General features: G+C 50.5%; 1 protein-coding gene across 5 annotated transcripts in view; it reads left to right on the forward strand.

The window, feature by feature from the left end:
- unc80 (unc-80 homolog (C. elegans)) overlaps positions 1-21,526 on the forward strand; it is a 599,468-nt gene that overhangs the window by 402,441 nt on the left and 175,501 nt on the right. For all 5 annotated transcript variants that reach the window (XM_072480367.1, XM_072480341.1, XM_072480351.1 and 2 more), the window contains one exon: positions 893-1,158. In XM_072480367.1, the coding sequence (XP_072336468.1) occupies positions 893-1,158 (266 nt within the window). The remainder of the gene's footprint in view (positions 1-892; positions 1,159-21,526) is intronic.

Consider the following 21,526-nt stretch of genomic DNA (forward strand, 5'->3'; position numbering starts at 1 on the left):
GAGGAGATCGTGTGGCACAGTGAAATTGTTCCTACCACTGGACAATAGTTCTGGAGTCACGTCCAATGCCAGAAATTGTTGGCCTTGGGGAGAGCATTCATAACACGGTTCAACGGGCTGATAATCAACTTGGGAATCCTTCCACCACTTCCCCACAATTCCTCAAACTTTTTAAAAGTGTGACGACACGCTTAAAAATAAATAAATGGTGTCAAGCATCTATTGCTGATGCAATGTGGGTTTGAGATCCAGAACTGTACAACCCGAACACAGCAATCCATCCCCTGGGATCAGTTGGTTTGTGGATCAGAACTCTATACATGGGAGTACACAGCAGGGGTTTGGGTGGTCTGAATATTATTTTAATATTTGTTTTTTATTTTCATTGCATCTCACTGATGCTTTCTAATCTATTGGCTGTAATTTTGTAGGGTAATTTGAGAATAGCAGATTCAATAACGATTTTTTTCTGGCGGCAAACTATTTGTACAATTGCCCTTTGTACATTCTTATTTAATTAATACATGAATATAACCTACTGTATGTTTATGTGTGTTCAAGTTCATTCAAGTTACTGAAAGTGAAATGTGTCCTAATTCTGATGATATATGAACTATCTGTTTGCATTATTCAACTTGCCTGTGGGCCACAGATTTATTTTCTAACAATTAAAATAATAAGCTTTTAAATACCTATAGTATTTAATTGTCAGTACTTTGGGAACTAGTTATTTTAACTAAATGGATGGGATAGTTTGTAATATTTCATGTACATCTGGATAAATTAAATTCTTCAGGCTTTTTAATTAAAAATTTATTCAAAGGTTTGAAATAAAATAGTCATGGTGCTGATTTGCTGAACATCAAGATGAAATATTTCATTGTTTTGTCAGGTAAAGAACTATTTGGACTTGATACCCTTCACAAGAGTATGTGGATCAAGCTATTGGAGGAGATGTTCTTGGGCATGCCCAGTGAATTTCCCTGGGGTGATGAGATTATGCTCTTCCTGAATGTGTTTAATGGGGCTTTAATTCTACATCCAGAGGACGGTGCATTGCTTCGACAATACGCTGCTACAGCTATCAATACTGCCGTGCACTTCAACCATCTATTTTCACTGAGTGGATATCAGTGGATACTTCCTTCCATGCTTCAAGTAAGTTTATTTGAACAAGTATTAAGTGTACAGGTAATCGGAATAAATAATTATTTATAATCAAATTATTCTTCATTAGAAATCGACCATGAAAGTGAAACAATGCTACAGCTATGTTGTGTTTTGTGTTTAATATATTTGCAATCATTCAAAACCATTCTGGTTTTAAGAACCAGATTTCATTTGGAATCCAGTCTAATCTGATGAGATTGAAAAGATCTGAGCCGAGCTGGGTACAAGCAGCTAGGTGTAGGTTCAGATCGGCAGTACTTTTTCTCTTGATCACTAGTAGTCTTGCGGTACAACAAAGCATGTACCACAAAATAAGACCTTAAAAACTATCAGCGATAAAAGTCATAAATACTTACCCATTCAACTCCACAGCTTCCAGGTCCTATGTACCAAGGCCGCCACTCACCATTCTGAGGAAAAGTAGAGAAAGAGCACCTCGCTCCCTCCTCACTGAACGCCCCCCACTGGATTGCAGCCCAAAGCAGCAATCCAGTGCAGACAAAACTATAACAGCAGCAGAATAAGACTATACAAGTTCAAAGCAATGAAGGATAAATGTAGTAAATAAATATTTCTTTACATGGAGGGCTTACTTTTGGAACAAGTTTCCAGGAATAGGGGTTAAGATCTGGGCCCACGACTAAGTAAAGAATCAGCTAAATGTTAAGTTAGCAATAAAGTAGGATTGATCATCTAGAAGAAATGAATCAAATGCTTGAATGCCTTCCTTCTTCAAACCTACCCTGTGACCTCCATCAAACATTGTATACAAAATATTCACTGTACAGACTTGAGGCATACTCGGATTTAATAACTACATAAATATTACAGAAATTAATTGTTGAAATACGGAGGAATATTCAGGGCCAGATTTTCATTCGCCCACTCATGTTGGAACAGAGGCAGATTTCCAGATTTCCACTTCCATTCCTGTTTCTGTTTCTGGTAGTTTTTGCTAGTGCAGATTAAGGGTGACGTTTGTGAGTCCGTATGTAGCACCCCTGACCTTGCTGGCTCCATTGCAGATATGCGCATTACGGAGCGCCCCTACCCCATCCCGTTCTCCACCACCTGAATGGAATCAGGACGTCTTTTGTAGAGATGTGGCTCAGGGCTCTTCAGTAGTTCATGAACCACTGGTCTGGAGTCGGGAATCAACAAAACTATGTGGGCATTCAACATTTTCTCTCCTACCTTCTCACAAATTTGCCAATCTAGAATTTGCATTAAAAGTGTCATTAATAAAACCTTCAATTTTCTTCACACCTTTTTTATTCATTCATCAGATCTAGGCATTGCTGGCTACGCGAGCATTTATTGCCCACCCCTAATTGCCCTTGAGAAGGTGGTGAACTGCCTTCTTGAACTGCTGCAGTCCATGTGGTGTAGGTACACCCACAATGTTGTTGGGGGGGGAGTTCCAGAACTTTGACCCAGCGACAGTGAAGTAACAGTGATATATTTCCAAGTCAGGAGGATGAGTGGCTTAGAGGGAAACTTCCAGGTGGTGATGCTCCCATATGTCTGCAAGCTTTGCCCCTCTGGAGGGTAGCGGTTGTGCGCTTGGAATGTGCTATCTATGGTGCCTTGGTGGTTTGCTGCAGTGCCTTTTGTAGATGGTACACATGGCTGCCACTGTGCGTGGATGGTAGAGGGAGAGTATGTTTGTGGATGGGGTGTCAATCAAGCGGGTTGCTTTGTCTTGGATAGTGTCAAGCTTCTTGTGTTGTTGGACCTGCACTGATCCAGGCAGGTGGAGAATATTCCATCACATTCCTGACTTGTGCTAAATGAAAACAAAGGCATTGAAAAACCTCTTCAAAGAAATATCACGTCATTATTGGGGAATACAAATGTTATTCACACAAAACTAGCACTCCCCCTTCCAGCTGTCTAAACAGTCCCCTACTGGGCTGCAGCAATTTGTCATTCTTGGGCCTCAGCCAAGTATTCACAATGTGGCTACCTGGAAAAACAGGTGTCTGGCCAAATACAATTGCACTATGATCTCATCATTGAGGATTGGCCAAATTCCAATAATGACTAATGGATTCAGCCCATCAAGTGTCTGTTTAAACAATTGCAAAGGGTGTGTTGCTTTGTTTGACATTTTATTATCTTGTAATAATCTGATCTTCCATTGAAGTGGATTTCAGTGCTTGTATGTTTATTTGACGTGTGAAGTGAAATACAGGTTTCCTCAACGGGACTTTTAATGCCTATGTTTACCTGACAGCCTTATAAGGAGGTGAGAGGGACAATAGTTTTTACAGAGGTTTTTGAATGACTGTTTTTTATTTTAAAGACATGACAGTGTTATTTTATGGCTCATTGATTGTTGTACTGATTGCAAATACAGAGTGGGAATGGAGAGAGCATCGGGATCCTGGGGGACCTGGAAGGAACAGGAGGGCATGAGAGATATGAGGAACCATGGAGGGGACATGGGAAATATGAGGGGGGCATGGAGATGACATAAGTGGTGGGTGAGGAGTGGGGGAGGGCCTAATAGCCATGATTACAAATTGCCAAATGTCCTATTAAATGAACTTGTGCTTTCTAACCTGCCAGTCTCACTTTCTGCTCACTCCTGTTGCCACCGCGCTTTGCCTCGGACACAGCTGGCCCATCTCCGTCCCATTGCCAGCATCCACAACATGAGAATAAAGCCGGCAGGCTCCTTCAGACTAAGGGAGTCATTCTCCGACCCCCCGCCGGGTTGGAGAATCGCCGGGGGCTGCCGTGAATCCCGCCCCCGCCGGTTGCCGAAGTCTCCGGCACTGGATATTCGGCGGGGGCGGGAATCGGGCCGCGCCGGTTGGCGGCCCCCCCCGCTCGATTCTCCGGCCCGGATGGACCGAAGTCCCACCGATAAATTGCCTGTACCGCCGGCGTGGATTAAACCACCTTTTGAACGGCGGGACAAGGCGGCGTGGGCGGGCTCCGGGGTCCAGGGGGGGGCGCGGGGCAATCTGGCCCCGGGGGGTGCCCCCACGGTGGCCTGGCCCGCGATCGGGGCCCACCGATCCGCGGGCGGGCCTGTGCCGTGGGGGCACTCTTTCCATTCCGCCTCCGCCATGGTCTCCACCATGGCGGAGGCGGAAGGGACTCCCTCCACTGCGCATGCGCGGGAAACTGTCAGGGGCCGCTGACGCTCCCGCGCATGCGCCGCCCCGACTTGTCATTTCCGTGCCAGCTAGCGGGGCAAAAATGGCCGTTTCCGCCAGCTGGCGGGGCAGAGATTCCTCCGGCTTCGGCCTAGCACCTCAATGTTGGGGCTCGGCCCCCAAAGATGCGGAGCATTCCGCACCTTTGGGGCGGCGCGATGCCCGTCTGATTGGCGCCGTTTTGGGCGCCAGTCGGCGGACATCGCGCCGTTTCGGGAGAATTTCGCCCCTGATCTCTGGGGCCGCTGACAGTTTCCCGCGCATGCGCAGTGGAGGGAGTCTCTTCCGCCTCCGCCATGGTGGAGACCGTGGCGGAGGCGGAAGGGAAAGAGTGCCCCTACGGCACAGGCCCGCCCGTGGATCGGTGGGCCTCGATCGCGGGCCAGGCCACCGTGGGGGCACCCCCCGGGGCCAGATCGTCCCGCGCCCCCCCCAGGCCCCCAGGGCCCGCCCACGCCGCCTTGTCCCGCCGTTCAAAGGTGGTTTAATCCACGCCGGCGGGACAGGCAATTTATCGGCGGGACTTCGGCCCATCCGGGCCGGAGAATCCAGCGGGGGGGCCCGCCAACCGGCGCGGCCCGATTCCCGCCCCCGCCGAATATCCGGTACCGGAGACTTCGGCAACCGGAGGCGGCGGGATTCACGGCAGCCCCCGGCGATTCTCCAATCCGGCGGGGGGTCGGGGAATGACTCCCCAGATCATGGGATTGGGAGAATTCCCAATTCGATACTCATCTGCTTGGAAAGCACCCTGCCCTAATTATCAAGGACAGGTCTATTTATGTGAAAGCACAGCTTGTTTTAATAAAGTAAAGCATATAAACCTCAGAACATCCCAAAGCACTTTACAGTAAATTAAGTCCTTTGCAAATGTTGGCACTGTTGTAATGCAAGAAACCTGGCAGCTGATTTGTGTACAGCAAAGTCTCACAAACAGCAATTTGACCAGATAATTTGTTTTAATGATGTTGGTTGATAAACCCTCTGCTGCTCTGTTAAGTAAAAATGCTAAACGTAATTAAGTATTAACCGTTAAAAGAAGTAAAATAACAAGTGAGAGGTGGGAAGAGTTCTGAAGACTGGACAGTGTGTCAAAGAAGGATATGAAGGCATTCATTACCAGTCATGTCACCAGAGGTAAATTGCCCACAGAAAGTGTTGGCTAAGTTGAGGGATGAGTGGGGAAGGGTTATTACACGGTGGCTGGTAGTGACCAATTCTCTTGCACATGCATCCTGAGAAAGTGCTTGGGTGGGAGTAGGGGATTGGGGAAATGCTCTGACAGGAGGGACTTTGAAAAGTCCTGTTGTAAATGTTTTCTTTTCTCCTGGCATTCATGCAACCTACAGCTGCAAACGCAGCTGCTGTCATCTCGCTCTGGCTGACATTCTAGCTCAGGCTTATCTTCCCAAAGAGGACTCTGTCACCTAATCCATGGTGGTGTTATGGACATGAGGGGAATTCATTTAAACAGCCCTGATTTTTCCTTTCACTACCAGTCTGTAAGTAGAAAGGTGTTTTTGATTTCTAATTTCACGCTTTATATGGTGACATATTTCCCCAACACTTGAGTTTGGCATAATCCAAACCTCAATTAATAATCCCACAGCAAACTCAAGATAAAATAAAGAAAGTAAATTAAGAGGATTGGTTTATTTTACACACACACAAAATGCGGGAAGGGGTTTTCGCAACATTCACCCCCTTTTTGCACTCGTGCAGTAAAAGAAGGTTAAGAGCAAGAAAGAGATACAGGGCAAGACCACAAAAAAGAGCTATGGTTTTAAACAAGTCCAGAACCAAAATTCCAATGGCATGTTCCTTCAGAGGTCAGCAGGCTGAAACTGTTGCAGGGTGATCCGTCTCTCCAGAAGTGAGGACTTACACAATGGAAGAAGGCATATCGGAGTGAATTAGTCTTGAAGGCACCAATTAGAAGTTCCAATGTTCCAGTGCCTTACAGTATAGATGAGCGCCAGACAATTTTAAACCTGGATGATGCACTATCAATTACAACGAGATGAGAGTAGAGAGTAATCAAGGCTTTATTACGCAGAGATGTGTTGCCTCCTACAGCTGCTGCCGAAATGGCTGCAGCTCGGTGAGCACACACATTTATACTCCGTCTACTAGGCGGAGCCAGCAGGCAAGGATCTACCCCCATACCTGTAGTACAGGAGTCTTATCGTATTACATCTCATATGTGTACTATATACAAACAGTGGTGACTATCACAATCACCCCCTGTTAAAAAAGAGTCCAGCGGGGGTGGTGGAAAACTATTTACATGTAAGTGAGCATTTTTAGACTGTACAGTTCTGCAAAAGTTCACAAATTCAGCCGGTCGGGTGCCTTGATCCTCCGTTGTGAGCGCCGCAGTCCCGGTGGCAATGCAGGCGCCGGCTTGGTCGTCGGTGACTCCGGGAGCGTGTAGTCCTCATCTTCATCCCTGCATGGAACCAATGGGAGGACGGATCATCCTGGAGCGGGGGCTGTGGTGAGGTGCGCTGTTGGGGGGGGTTTGGCGCCGGGGCAGATGGAGGGGGGGGTGGGGACCCAGTTGGTGCCAGGTCCCTGAGGGAGACTGTGTCCTGGCGGCCGTCGGGGTACGCCATGTAGGCATACTGTGGGTTTGCATGGAGTAGCTTTACCCTCTCGACCAACGGGTCCACCTTGTGGAGCCGCACGTTTTTGCGGAGGAGAACGGGTCCTGGAGCTGCGAGCCACGTTGGGAGTGAAAACCCGGAGGTGGACTTCCTAGGGAAGGCAAGGGGATGTTCATGCGGGGTTGCATTAGTCGCAGTGCAAAGTAGCGATCGATGGAGTGGAGGGCGTCGGGGAGGACATCCTGCCAGCGGGAGACCGAGTGATTTTTAGACCGTAGGGCCAACAGGACGGCCTTCCAGACCGTCCCGTTCTCCCTCTCCACCTGCCCGTTTCCTCGGGGGTTGTAGCTGGTCATCCTGCTTGAGGCAATGCCCTTGCTGAGCAGGAATTGACGCAGCTCATCACTCATAAAGGAGGATCCCCAGTCGCTGTGGTCATAAGCAGGGAAACAGAACAGAGTGAAGATGCTGTTGAGGGCCTTGGTGACTGTGGCAGACGTCATATCGGGGCATGGAATGGCGAAGGGGAATCTGGAGTATTCGTCGACCAGGTTAAGGAAGTACGTGTTTCAATCGGAGGAGGGGAGGGGCCCTTTGAAGTCCATGCTGAGGCATTCAAAGGGACGGGCGGCCTTCACCAGGTGTGCCTGGTCTGGCCGGTAGAAGTGCGGTTTGCACTCCGCGCAGACCTGGCAGTCTCTGGTGACAGTCCTGACCTCCTCAATGGAGTAAGGTAGGTTGTGGGCCTTTACGAAGTGAAAGAACTGGGTGACCCCTGGGTGACAGAGACCATCGTGTAGGGCCCGGAGTTGGTCCACTTGTGCGCTGGCACATGTACCTCGGGATAGGGCATCGGGAGGGCTCGTTGAGCTTACCGGGGCTATACAAAATCTCATAATTGTAGGTGGAGAGCTCGATCCTCCACTTCAAGATTTTATCGTTTTGATCTTGCCCCGCTGTGTGTGATTGAACATGAAGGCAACCGACCATTGGTCAGTGAGGAGAGTGAATCTCCTGCCGGCCAGGTAATGCCTCCAATGCCACACAGCTTCAACGATGGCTTGGGCCTCCTTTTTGACGGAGGAGTGCCGAATTACGGAGGCATGGAGGGTGCGGGAAAAAAATGCCACAGGTCTGCCTGCCTGGTTGAGGGTGGCGGCTGGAGTGACGTCTGATGCTTCGCTCTCAACTTGAAAGGGGAGGGTCTCGTCGACCGTGTGCATCGCGGCCTTGCCGATGTCGTTCTTGATACGGTTGAAGGCCTGGTGAGCCTCGGCCGTCAGGGGGAAAACTGTGGAGTGAATGAGTGGGCGGGCCTTGTCCGCATAGTTAGGGACCCACTGGGCACAGTATGAGAAGAACCCTAGGCATCGTTTAAGGGCCTTGGGGCAGTGGGGAACGGGGAGTTCGATGAGGGGGCGCATGCGGTCGGGGTCAGGTCCTAGAACTCCATTTTGCACCACATAGCCAAGGATGGCTAAGCGGTTGGTGCTGAACACGCACTTCTCCTTATTGTACGTTAGGTTCAGGAGTTTGGCAGTGTGGAGAAATTTGGAAAGGTTAGCGTCGTGGTCCTGCTGGTCGTGGCCGCAGATAGTGATGTTATCCAGGTACGGGAAGGTAGCCCGCAGTCCGTACCGGTCAACCATTCGGTCCATCTCCCGTTGGAAGACTGAGACCCCATTAGTGATGCCGAAGGGAACCCTAAGGAAGTAGTAAAGGCAGCCGTCTGCTACGAACGCCGTATATTGGCGGTCCGCCTTGCGGATGGGGAGCTGGTGGTAGGAAGATTTCAGGTCCACTGTAGAGAAGACCCAGTACTGTGCAATCTGATTGACCATATCAGATATGCGTGGGAGGGCGTACGCATCGAGCTGCGTGTACCGATTGATGGTCTGACCGTAGTCAATGACCATGCTGTGTTTCTCCCCAGGCTTTACAACTACCACTTGGGCTCTCCAAGGGCTGTTGCTGGCCTCGATGATGCCTTCCCGCAGTAGCCGCTGGACCTCCGACGATGAAGGTCTTGTCCTGGGCACTGTACCGTCTGCTCCTGGTGATGATGGGTTTGCAATCCGGGGTGATGTTCGCAAACAGGGAGGGTGGGTCGACCTTAAGGGTCGTGAGGCCGCATAGAGTAAAGGGTGGTAGGGGCCCGCCGAATTTCAGAGTTAGACTTTGGAGGTTGCACTGGAAGTCCAGGCCGAGTAGCAAGGCTGCGCAGATGTTGGGGAGGATGTAGAGCCAGAAGTTGCTAAACTCTACACCCTGGACGGAGAGGGTGGCGGTGCAGTACCCCCGGATCTCCACGGAGTGGGATCCGGAGGCCAGGGAGATTCGTTGGGTAATGGGGTGTACTGCAAGGGAGCAGCACCTTACTGTATCAGGGTGGATGAAACTCTCCGTGCTCCCTTAGTCGAGAGGGCAAGGTGTCTTGTGGCCATCGACTTTCACTGTCATTGTTGCGGTTGCGAGGTTATGTGGCCAGGACTGGGTCGAGCGTGATAGAGGCGAGCTGCGGCTGGTGTTGGTGGGCCCTGGGCTGGTCGGCGGCGGTTGCGGGCGATGAGGTGTCCGACGAGCAGGGGTCCTGAGGCACCGTCCAAAATGGCGCCGAAGATGGCGGTGCCCACGGGGCGCACGTGGCGTTAAAGATGGCGGCGGCCACGGGCCGCACAAGGTCTGATGGGGGGGAAGATGGCAGCGCCCACGGGCCGCACGTGGGTTGCGGGGGCGAAAATGGCGGCGCCCATGGCGAAACTGCCTGGCAATCGTAGTTCCACGCCAGGGCGTGCAGGGCACACCAGAAATCTTCCAATGACTCCCGCGTGGACAGGAGTTGCCTGGCGTAGAGTTTGTTGATCGGCCGGGTGTAGTTCTCTTTCAGAAGCGCCATGGCCTCAGTGTAGTTGAGCCCGTCCCGGATAAGAGGAAAAATATTGGAGCTCAACCATGTGTACAGGATCTGGAGTTTCTGTGCCTCTGGGGGTGGTTCTGTCGCTGATCCGATGTAGGCTTCAAAGCAAACTAGCCAGTGGTCGAAGGCCGTCGTTGCGTTGTCTGCTTGAGGGTGCAACTGCAGGCGACCTGACTTAATGCGAAGGTCCATCGTGGAAGACACAAATAACATGCCAGTGACTGATGGAAATAAAGATATGATAGGTGAAGACCTTGAGATGATTGTAATCACTAAGGAGGCAGTATTGGGCAAGCTAATGGGGCTAAAGGTAGACAAGTCTCCTGGCCCTGATGGGATGCATCCCAGAGTGTTAAAAGAGATGGCTAGGGAAATTGTAAACGCACTAGTGATAATTTATCAAAATTCACTAGACTCTGGGGTGGTCCCAGAGGGTTGGAAAGTAGCAAACATGACACCACTGTTTAAAAAAGGAGGTCGGCAGAAAGCGAGTAATTATAGGCCGGTAAGCTTAACTTCGGTTGTCGGGAAAATGCTGGAATCTACCATTAAGGAGGAAATAGCGGGGCACCTGGAGGGAAATTGTCCCATTGGGCAGTCGCAGCATGGGTTCACAAAGGGTAGGTCGTGTCTGACTAATTTGGTAGAATTTTTTGAGGACGTTACCAGTGCAGTAGATAACGGGGAGCCAATGGATGTGGTATATCTAGATTTCCAGAAAGCTTTTGACAAGGTGCCACACAAAAGGTTGCTGCATAAACTAAAGATGCATGGCATTGAGGGTAAAGTGGTAGCATGGGTAGAGGATTGGTTAACTAACAGAAAGCAGCGAGTGGGGATAAATGGGTGTTTTTCTGGTTGGCAACCTGTAACTAGTGGGGTCCCTCAAGGATCAGTGTTGGGCCTGCAGTTGTTCACAATTTACATAGACGATTTGGAGTTGGGGACCACGTGCAATGTGGCAAAGTTTGGAGATGATACTAAGATGAGTGGTAAAGCAAAAAGTGCAGAGGATACCGGAAGTCTGCAGAAGGATTTGGATAGGTTAGGTGAATGGGCTAGGGTCTGGCAGGTGGAATTCAATGTTGCCAAGTGTGAGGCTATCCATTTTGTGAGGAATAACAGCAGAATGGATTATTATTTAAACGGTAAGATGTTAAAACATGCTGCTGTGCAGAGGGACCTGGGTGTGCTGGTGCACGAGTCGCAAAAAGTTGGTGTGCAGGTGCAACAGGTGATTAAGAAGGCTAATCGAATTTTGTCTTTCATTGCTAGAGGGATGGAGTTCAAGACAAGGGAGGTTATGCTGCAATTGTATAAGGTGTTGGTGAGGCCACATCTGGAGTATTGTGTTCAGTTTTGGTCTCCTTACCTGAGAAAGGACATATTGGCACTGGAGGGAGTGCAGAGGAGATTCATTAGGTTGATCCCAGAGTTGAGGGGATTAGATTATGACGAGAGGTTGAGTAGACTGGGACTGTACTCATTGGAGTTTAGAAGGATGCGGGGGGATCTTATTGAGACATATAAAATTATGAAGGGAATAGATAGGATAGATGCGGGCAGGTTGTTTCCACTGGTCGGGGAAAGCAGAACTAGGGGGCATAGCCTCAAAATAAGGGGAAGTAGATTTAGGACCGAGTTTAGGAGGAACTCCTTCACCCAAAGGGTTGTGAATCTCTGGAATTCCTTGCCCAGTGAAGCAGTTGAGGCTCCTTCTTTAAATGTTTTTAAGAAAAAGATGGATACCTTTCTAAAGAATAAAGGGATTCGGGGATATGGTGTACGGGCCGGAGAGTGGAGCTGAGTCCACAAAGATCAGCCATGATCTCATTAAATGGCGGAGCATGCTCGAGGGGCCAGATGGCCTACTCCTGTTCCTAGTTCTTATGTTCCTATGTTATTGCTGTAAAATCTCTGTGTAATAAATTACTGCACTATCAATTACGACGAGATGAGTTAAGAGAGTATTTGAGGCTTTATTACGCAGAGATGTGTTGCCTCCTACAGCTGCTGCCGAAATGGCTGCAGCTCGGTGAGCACACACATTTATACTCCGCCTACTGGGCGGAGCCAGAAGGCAGGGATCTACCCCCGTACCTGTAGTACAGGAGCCTTACCGTATTACATCTCATATGTGCACTATATACAAACAGTGGTGACTGTCGTGTTGGGTGTTCTGGTTCACAAACAAGCCAACAATGCTGGAAGTGGTGTAACGCTATTTTATTAACTGTTCAACTATGCTGACATACTGTAAACGTGGGTATAAGCAATACCAACTTAACTGTGGACCCTTTCCTATCACTAGCTATGGTGAGGCACTCAGCACATGGTGAATGTCTGTGTTGCAGGCTGTGAGCTCTGTGCTCTGAGCTGGCTGCTGCTCGAATGAGCGGGAACTCTCCTGTCCCCTGTCTTTATAGTGCTTGTGCTCTCACTGGTGAGTGGCTGCAGTGTTATGTATGGGGTTGGTCCTACTGCATGTCCATCAGTGCGTGTATGTGATTGCACCATAATGAACTGATGTATATTATGACAGTGACTACCACACTGGACAGAGCTCTTTCTGCCACTACCTGTCAGATGGTAAATGGTAGAATGCCGGGTTCAATTCCACGTGGCGATATTGCAGGCTTTAGCAGCTTTGGAAAGGTCATGTGACATACCTCCTACCTGTTCTGCTGCGTGCTGGACAAGGGATGTATTTCCCCATGTCTGGAATCTTGAGATGTTTAATGGAGGAGTCAGAGTCCCTTTTTCCCTTAGAGACACAGCACCTCTGGTGGCCAGAGTCCTGCTTTAGAAATACACACAGACTTTGTGCGATTCTGGGTGGTGGGATGAGGATGGGGGGTGGGGGGCACATTGGTGCCTTTTTAGAAGACAACAAGTCTCTGCTGTTTGTCTGAGGGTTAGAATTTCCTCCAGTATGAGTCATGGTTAGTCGGGGTAAAGCCTTGGTCCATTCAGAAAAATAACAATAATTTTATCGAGTAGCCAAGTTGATGTGAATATATATTTTCCTTCTTATGCTCTGACCGGGACAGTGGCATTGCCATGATATGCGAGTGTCTGACTAACTGTTACATTGGAACATTCTTCAGAATTACTCCTATCTCATCTAAAATTGTACTGCAAGAAAGAAGACATGCCAGAGTAATATTAAGACGACATTGACAGATTGGTCATACACACCAGGATGGCATCAACTATTTTTGCCACATCGCTTCTCAGCCTTTTGGCTCAGATCAAGTGTCTTAGAATCTGCTCTGCCTTTTGGCTTAGATTTGGTATGTCTCTCTTGTGGGGACCATGAATTGGATTCAGTTTGAATTTGAATTGGTTTTTGGAGCAGGCAAGGAGCTGGATTGGGGGATCGCCCCTGTCCGCACTCTGAGCCCTGTCTTTGTAACTCAGAAAAAGTAATTTTAAAAAACTAACTATTTTCCACACTACCTAAAAAATTATATTGGGTCAGTGAAGGGGCAGATGTAAAGCAGTGCAACGTGGTGCAGAGGACTTGCATAAACTAAACTGTAGTCGTCAGCTGTGGTCCAAAACGTGACTGTACTTTGCAGGCATGCTGCAAAGGGATGGAGCTGCGGAGTGAGAAAGAGGGCAGCTCTCCTCATGTAGCTCCTTCAAGTTTGATCTATCTTCACCATGCATCGAACAGGGAGTTTTTCTGCTGAGTTATTCTGCCACTTGTCTGCAGAGTTATGCTTACTTCTTCAGTTCTTTGTCCCTTCATTTTGAAGGGCAATCGATGGTTCCTGCCTCTTGAGCTCTGGCAGAAACCACTAACTTGTTGAGAAGTCTTGCAAGCCTTTCCAAAAGCTATCCTAATGTTTTTCGACTGAATGTTGTACTACTTTTTAACATCTTTAACATTCATATAGTTTTCCTCTGCCACCCCTTGTGCCACTCCTCGATCCATCTGAGTTTTGATTTGGAACTTACAGAATACAAGATCAAATAACAGGAGTCCAAAAAAGACTGTAAACATTGGGATAGTTTTATTACTACAATATTAATGCTAAACTATATGTAGTAAATAAAGCATTTGATCAAATTATTCCTTCTCTCTGTATGTTTTTGTCATTTATTGCCACGCACAATGTTTAATCCCATTTTTAACTTCTAAGAAAAGTTACTTCTCAAGGGTGGCAGAGTGGTTAGCACTGCTGCCTCACAGCACCAGGGACCCGGGTTCAATTCCGGCCTTGGGTGACTGTCTGTGTGGAGTTTGTCGTTCTCCCCGTGCCAGCGTGGGTTTCCTCCGGGTGCTCCGGTTTCCTCCCACAGTCCATTGATGTTCAGGTTAGGTGCATTGGCCATGGCAAAATTGCCCCTTAGGTTAGGTGGGGTTAGGGGATAGGGCAGGAGAGTGGGCCTAGGTACGGTACTCTTTCAGAGGGTAGGTGCAGACTCAATGAGTCGAATGGCCTCCCCCGTACTGTAGGGATTCTATGGTTCTATGCCTGCCTGCAACAAGTCCTGCGCAGTGTTCAGACTTGGGATGATTAAGAGCAAATGACATAAACACTAGAGATGTGACAGACAGTAATCAGCTCCAACAAAAGCGAAACCAACCATCTTCCCCAGATATTCAACAGTGCCTTCACTAAATCACCTACCCTGGGGGTTATCATTTACCAGAAATGTAGCTTGACTGTTAGATCCGAAGTAAGCAGCCACTCATAAACAGGACTTTAGAAAAGCACAGAGAGGTTTATTTCTAGTTACTATCAAAGACCACCATTCCCCAGAGAGTCTCCTTTTCACGACATGCACCCCGGTCGGGGTTTTTATAGTAGAGGAGCTACTTCTGTTAAGGGGAAACCCTGCCTCATTCCTCATGGAAGTTCATATTTCCCAGAAGGCATGGTTCCTCTCCCGTGACCCCCACTGAGGTTATAACACCTCTCTCCCCACAAGTTCAGAGACATGTCCATGTCTGTCGAAACCAATTCTGGATCTCTGGTCCATTTAGATCGAGGTTGACACTGTGGTCCAGTCTGTGTCAGCCTGGGGGGCATGTGTTAGACTGGAGAACAGCGCTTGGGTGACAACCACTGAGGCAGAGCGACATTGCCGGTGCGGTAGCTGTTTCTGGTGTAGGTGCCTCAGACAGGGGTAGCGTGTCCATCTCGGTCTCTGACTCAGAGCTGAGTGGATGCTCGTCCACGTGGATACATCTCGGCGTCTTTAGTAGGAGGGTTTTCGGCTGCGGCCACAGCCGTCCCGGGGCCAGTGGTAATGGCAATAAGGGCGTTGTGGCATGCGGTGTTGTGCGATTGTAAAAAGAAAATGAAATTGTGCCAGGTGAGTGACCAGCTTAAATGTTTGGACCGTTCTTTCAGCCAGTCTGTATGAGGCCGGGTGGTAGGGAGCAGTTCTTACGTGTCGATTGCCGCTGGCGGAGGCGAACATCACGTTTCTAAATGCTGTTATTGGACACAAGTACCTCGGGAATTCCGTGCGTACTGAAAATCTGGCATAGTTTTTCCACGGTGGCCTTGACTATTTTCGCCTGCATCCGCATCACTTCTAGTCACCGAGAGTTAACCTCTAACAGGCAGAGGAACATTTCCCCCTGAAAAGGGCCCACAAAGTCAACATGAACCCGGGCTCAAGACTTTCTGGGCCATTCCCATGGGTGGAGCAGGGCTGCCGAGGATAATCATTGTTGTGTCTGATATTGGGGGCATTGCTGGGCTACTCATTTATTCTCTACGTCGATGCCAGGCCACCAGACCTAGCTCCTTGTGAGCATCTTTATTTTAGACACTCCCATTATGGAGGTCGAGCAGGAGCGCAGGTGCTCCAAAAGAGCATGCCGTCGTCAATGCTCAGTTTTTGTAAGGCTTCAGGTCGTCCGGCAGAGTCCGGTGTTGGGCCTCCTACTGCACCGTATGCCTGAGACGGGAGAACTGTGGGTCAGTCTGAGACCAGTCGCAGATGCAAGATGCCATGACTGATAGTGAGTCCATGAAATGGTGGGCAGCTATTATTTCATCGGCTGTGGCGGAAGCAGGTGGCTTAGTGGGCAGCAGTAGGCGGCTCAAAGCGTCTGCATGGATAAGTGGGCCCCAGAGCGGTGTTCCAATACGTAGTCAAATGCTGCCAGTAATAGCGTCCAATGCTGGATGCGGGCAAGGGCTATAGGAGGAATCAGACAACCCTCCTTGAAGAGCCCCAGAAGGGCTAGTCGTCCGTCAGGGCGTTGAAGTGGTGTCCATAGACATACTTGTGGAATTTCTTTATGCCAAATACCATGGCCAGTCCTTCTTTCTCCACTTGTGCGTACCATTTCTCCACGTCAGCCAATGTCCTAGACGCAAATGCAATAGGTCGTCCGGATCCATCTTCCATTACATGGGCTAGTATGGTCCCAATGCCATAAGGGGACACTTTGCATGTTAGTAAGTGCGGCCCAGAGTGGTCAAAATGAGTAATCTGTCTTGAAGAGGAAAGCTGCTGTTTTTCTCCGGCAAACACTGTCTGTTGCCCTGCGCCCCGCGCACAGAGTTGTCCGTCTTTCCTAGTCTATGGAGGCGAGCCAGAGTCGTGGCCAACCCGAGAGGAACCTGGGCTCAAGACCTTATGGGCTATTCCCATGGGTGGAGCAGGGCTGCTGAGGATAATTGTTGGTGTGTCTGATATTGGGGGCATTGCCCAATAAATTAGTTCCATTGGCCCCCCGGCACAAGGCATGGCAGATGGCCCGGACCATCACCTATGAGGTGCAGACCATGGCAGTCCACGCAGTACCTGAAGTACACCATGTCAGCTACGTTGAAGATGCACTTCTCTTGGTGGAGACAGGTGCCAGATGCCTCAAAGCATTGTACCACTTCTGCCAAGTTGGCAGAACCGGTTATCAATACATCGTTTTAGTAGACTGCCATATGTGGTAACACCTGCAATATGTTTTCCATGATCCTCTGAAATATAGCACACGCAGACGAGACCCCTAATGGTATTCGGCTATACTCATAGAGCCCCCAGTATATATTGATGATGACAAATCTTCTTCGGGCGCCAGGACCAACTGGAGCTACGCATGGCTCATATCTAGCTTGGTGAATTAAGTCCACTGCTGAGCTTGGCTTACAGGTCCTCTATCCTAGGAACTGGATAACAGTCTAAGCATGATACCTGATTTACTGTCTGATGCATGATCAATTACAATTAAAGACGAGGTAGTAACATAACTGAAGGCTTTAATAGACTAGAACTGTTCCCCAGCAGCTTCGGTACAGAATGAGTGCTGCTGAGACGGCACCGGTTCTTATACCCCGCCTGTCAGGGCGGGGCTACATACCAAACAGCCAATGGTAAACTCCTAGGTTTAACCAATGGTCTTCAGCCTCTCGGGTACTGCAATACCTGATAATACCACATTCACCCCCTGTTAAAAAGGAGTCCGGTGGGGGTGGTGGCCAGTGGTTACAATTGCATTTAACATGGTATGATCAGATATGGAGGTACCGTGATACCTCCTTACAGGGTTGTCGAGAATATTTACAAACATGGAAGATATATACATTCAGTGTTCAGTTACAGTTACAGTTACACTGAAGCAATCAGTCGGTCGGGTGGCCTGGTCGTCCTCCTGGATCGTCTGAGCTTCGGTGGTGATTCTGGTAAGGGCCCGGGCATCTGCGACTCCGGGAGCGTGGCTTCGGCCTCCATGGCAGCTTCGTCACCCCTAGACGGCGCTGGTGGGGCAAATGGTTGAGACGTCAGTAGGGGGGGCGTCAGTGGGTGGGAGGGCCTAGGCAGGAACGGCGGGAGGACTGACCCTCCTGTGAGGTGCTGTGGAGGGGGGTGGTTCAGGTGCGCGTGGGGTTCCGGCAGGCGCCAAGTCCCGAAGGGAGACTGTATCTTGCCGGCCGTCAGGGAACGCCATGTAGGCATACTGGGGGTTAGCGTGCAGCAGGTGGACCCTCTCGACCAACGGGTCCGACTTGTGTGCCCGCACGTGCTTCCGGAGCAGGATGGTTCTGTACTGTGTGTGGCAGTAGCCGCGGGAATTCCACCACCTGCCGTCTGGCAAACGGGTGTTGCTAGCCAGGTTGGGAGCGAGGACCCGGAGGAGGACCTCCTGGGAAAGACAAGGAGATGTTCATGAGGTGTCTGGTTGGCAGTTGTACAGAGCAGTGACCGGATGGCATGGAGGGCCTCCGGGAGGACTTCTTGCCAGCGGGAGACTGGGAGATTCCTGGATCGTAGGGCCAGTAGAACGGTCTTCGTAAAGGAGGACCCCCTATCACTGTGTATGTGAGCGGGGAAACCGAACAGTGTAAAGATACCCTGGAGGGCCTTGATGACGGTGGTTGCGGTCATGTCGGGGCATGGGATGGCGAAGGGGAAACGGGAGTACTCATCAATCACATTCAGAAAGAACGTGTTGCGGTTGGTGGAGGGGAGGGGGCCTTTGAAGTCCATGCTGAGTCGTTTAAAGGGACGGGAAGGCTTTATCAGGTGCGCCCTCTCTGGCCGGTAGAAGTACGGTTTGTACTCCGCGCAGATTTGGCAGTCCCTGGTGGCTGTCCTGACCTCCTCAATGGAGTAGGGCAGGTTGCGGGTCTTAACGAAGTGGAAAAACCGAGTGACCCCCGGGTGGCAGAGGTCCACGTGGAGGGCTCGGAGGCGGTCCACTTGTGCGGTGGCACATGTGCCGCGGGACAGGTCATCAGGAGGCTCGTTTAGCTTCCCGAGACGATACAAGATCTCGTAGTTGTAGGTGGAGAGTTCTATCCTCCACCGCAAGATCCTGTCGTTTTTTATCTTGCCCCACTGTGCATTATCGAACATGAACGCCACCGACCGTTGGTCAGTGAGGAGAGTGAATCTCCTGCCGGCCAGGTAATGCCTCCAATGTCGCACAGCTTCTACTATGGCTTGTGCCTCTTTTTCGACCAAGGAATGCCGAATTTCGGAAGCATGGAGGGTACGGGAGACGAAGGCCACGGTCTGCCCGCTTGGTTGAGCGTGGCGGCCAGAGCTACGTCGGACGCATCGCTCTTGACCTGGAAGGGAGGGACTCGTCGATGGCGCGCATCGTGGCCTTTGCAATGTCTGCTTTGATGCGGCTGAAGGCCTGGCGGGCCTCCATCGACAGGGGGAAGGTCGTGGACTGGATTAGGGGTCGGGCTTTGTCTGCGTAGTTAGGGGCCCACTGGGCATAATAGCTGAAAAACCCGAGGCAGCACTTCAGGGCCTTGGGGCAGTGAGGGAGGGGGATCTCCATAAGGGGGCGCATGCGTTCAGGGTCGTAGCCTATAACTCCAATTCGCACTACGTAGCCTAGAATGGATAGACGGTCGGTGCTAAATACGCATTTATCCTTATTATATGTTAAGTTAAGGATTTTCGCGGTCTGGAGAAATTTTCGGAGGTTGGTATCGTGGTCCTGCTGGTCATGGCTGCAGATGGTGACGTTATCAAGTTACGGGAACGTTGCGCGTAAGCCGTACTGGTCAACCATTCGGTCCATCTCGCATTGGAAGACCGAGACCCCGTTAGTGACACCAAAAGGAACCCTTAAAAATTGATAGAGCCGCCCATCTGCTTCGAAGGCAGTGTATTTGCGGTCACTAGTACGGAGGGGTAGCTGATGGTAGGCGGACTTGAGATCCACCGTGGAGAAGACCTTGTATTGCGCGATCCTGTTTACCAGGTCGGATATGCGGGGGAGAGGGTATGCGTCCAGCTGCGTAAACCTGTTGATGGTCTGACTGTAGTCAATGACCATTCTATGTTTCTCCCCGGTCTTTACCACCACGACTTGAGCTCTCCAGGGACTGTTGCTAGTTTCAATGACCCCTTCCCTCAGTAGCCTTTGGACCTCTGACCTGATGAAGGTCCGGCCCTGGGCACTGTACCATCTGCTCCTTGTGGCGACGGGTTTGCAATCCGGAGTGAGGTTCGCAAACAGGGAAGGCGGGTCAACCTTTTTTTTTTTTAAAAAATTTTTTTATTAAAGGTTTTAATAAAATATCAATAACAAAATGAGAAAGAAAAAAGAACCCAACAGGGTTAAGTACAAAACACAATCTAAAAAAGCAACCCCCCAAACTCCTCCCCCCCCCGTACCTAAATAATAAATTAACATTAACACCCCGACTTAATACAACAGGTATATACACCCCCTCAGACCCTCCAGTGTAAATAACATAAACGAAAATAAAGTAAACCCCCCCACCTCGAGCTGCTGCTGCCATTGACCAATGTCTATCGTTCTGCCAGAAAGTCTAAGAACGGTTGCCACCGCCTAAAGAACCCTCGTACTGACCCTCTCAAGGCGAATTTCACCCTCTCCAATTTAATGAACCCTGCCATATCGCTGATCCAGGATTCCACGCTTGGGGGCCTCGCATCTTTCCACTGAAGGAGAATCCTTCGCCGGGCTACGAGGGACGCAAAGGCCAGAATTCCGGCCTCTTTCGCCTCCTGCACTCCCGGCTCCTCTGCCACCCCAAATATTGCGAGCCCCCAGCCCGGTCTGACCCTGGATCCTATCACCCTCGACACCGTCCTCGCTACGCCCTTCCAAAATTCCTCCAGCGCTGGGCATGCCCAGAACATATGGGTGTGATTTGCTGGGCTCCCTGAGCACCTAACACACCTGCCTCACCCCCAAAGAACCGGCTCATCCTTGTCCCGGTCATGTGTGCCCTGTGCAGCACCTTAAACTGTATGAGGCTAAGCCTCGCGCACGAAGAGGAAGAGTTCACCCTCCCTATGGCATCTGCCCACGTCCCCTCTTCGATCCCCTCTCCCAACTCCTCCTTCCACTTACCTTTCAACTCCACCACCGAGGCCTCCTCCTCCTCCTGCATCACCTGGTAAGTTTCCGAGATCTTCCCCACTCCCACCCACCCCCCCCCCCCCGAGAGCACCCTGTCCTGTACTGTGTGTGGCAGTAGCCGCGGGAATTCCACCACCTGCCGTCTGGCAAACGCCCTTACTTGTAAGTACCTGAAGGTGTTCCCCGGGGGGGGGAGCCCGTACTTCTCCTCCAGCTCACCCAAGCTCGCGAACTTCCCGTCCACAAACAGGTCCCCCAACATTCGTATCCCTGCCCAGTGCCACCCCGAAAACCCTCCACCTGTTCTTTCTGGGGCGAACCGGTGGTTCCCCCGTAATGGGGTCCATGCCGAGGCCCCAACTTCCCCCCTATGCCACCTCCACTGCCCCCATATTTTGAGGACTGCCACCACCACTGAGCTCGTGGTATACCTCCTTGGAGGGAGCGGAAGCGGCGCCGTTGCCAGCGCCCCCAGACTCGTACCCACACAGGACGCCGTCTCCAGCCTCTTCCATGCAGCCCCCTCCCCTTCCATCACCCACTTGCGCACCATCGTCGAATTGGCGGCCCAGCAGTACCCACAGAGGTTGGGCAGAGCCAGCCCCCCCTATCTCTACTCCGCTCCAGGAACACCCTTCTCATCCTCGGAGTCCCTCGCGCCCACACAAACCCCATTATACTCCTGTTAACCCGCCTGAAAAAAGCCTTCGGGATAAACACGGGGAGGCACTGGAACAGGAACAAAAACCTTGGGAGCACCGTCATTTTGATTGACTGCACCCTACCCGCCAGGGACAGCGGCAGCGCATCCCACCTCTTGATCTCGTCCTCCATTTGCTCCACC

Source organism: Scyliorhinus torazame, chromosome 2 (genome assembly GCF_047496885.1).
Source record: "Scyliorhinus torazame isolate Kashiwa2021f chromosome 2, sScyTor2.1, whole genome shotgun sequence".
In the NCBI taxonomy this organism is placed as follows: domain Eukaryota; kingdom Metazoa; phylum Chordata; class Chondrichthyes; order Carcharhiniformes; family Scyliorhinidae; genus Scyliorhinus; species Scyliorhinus torazame.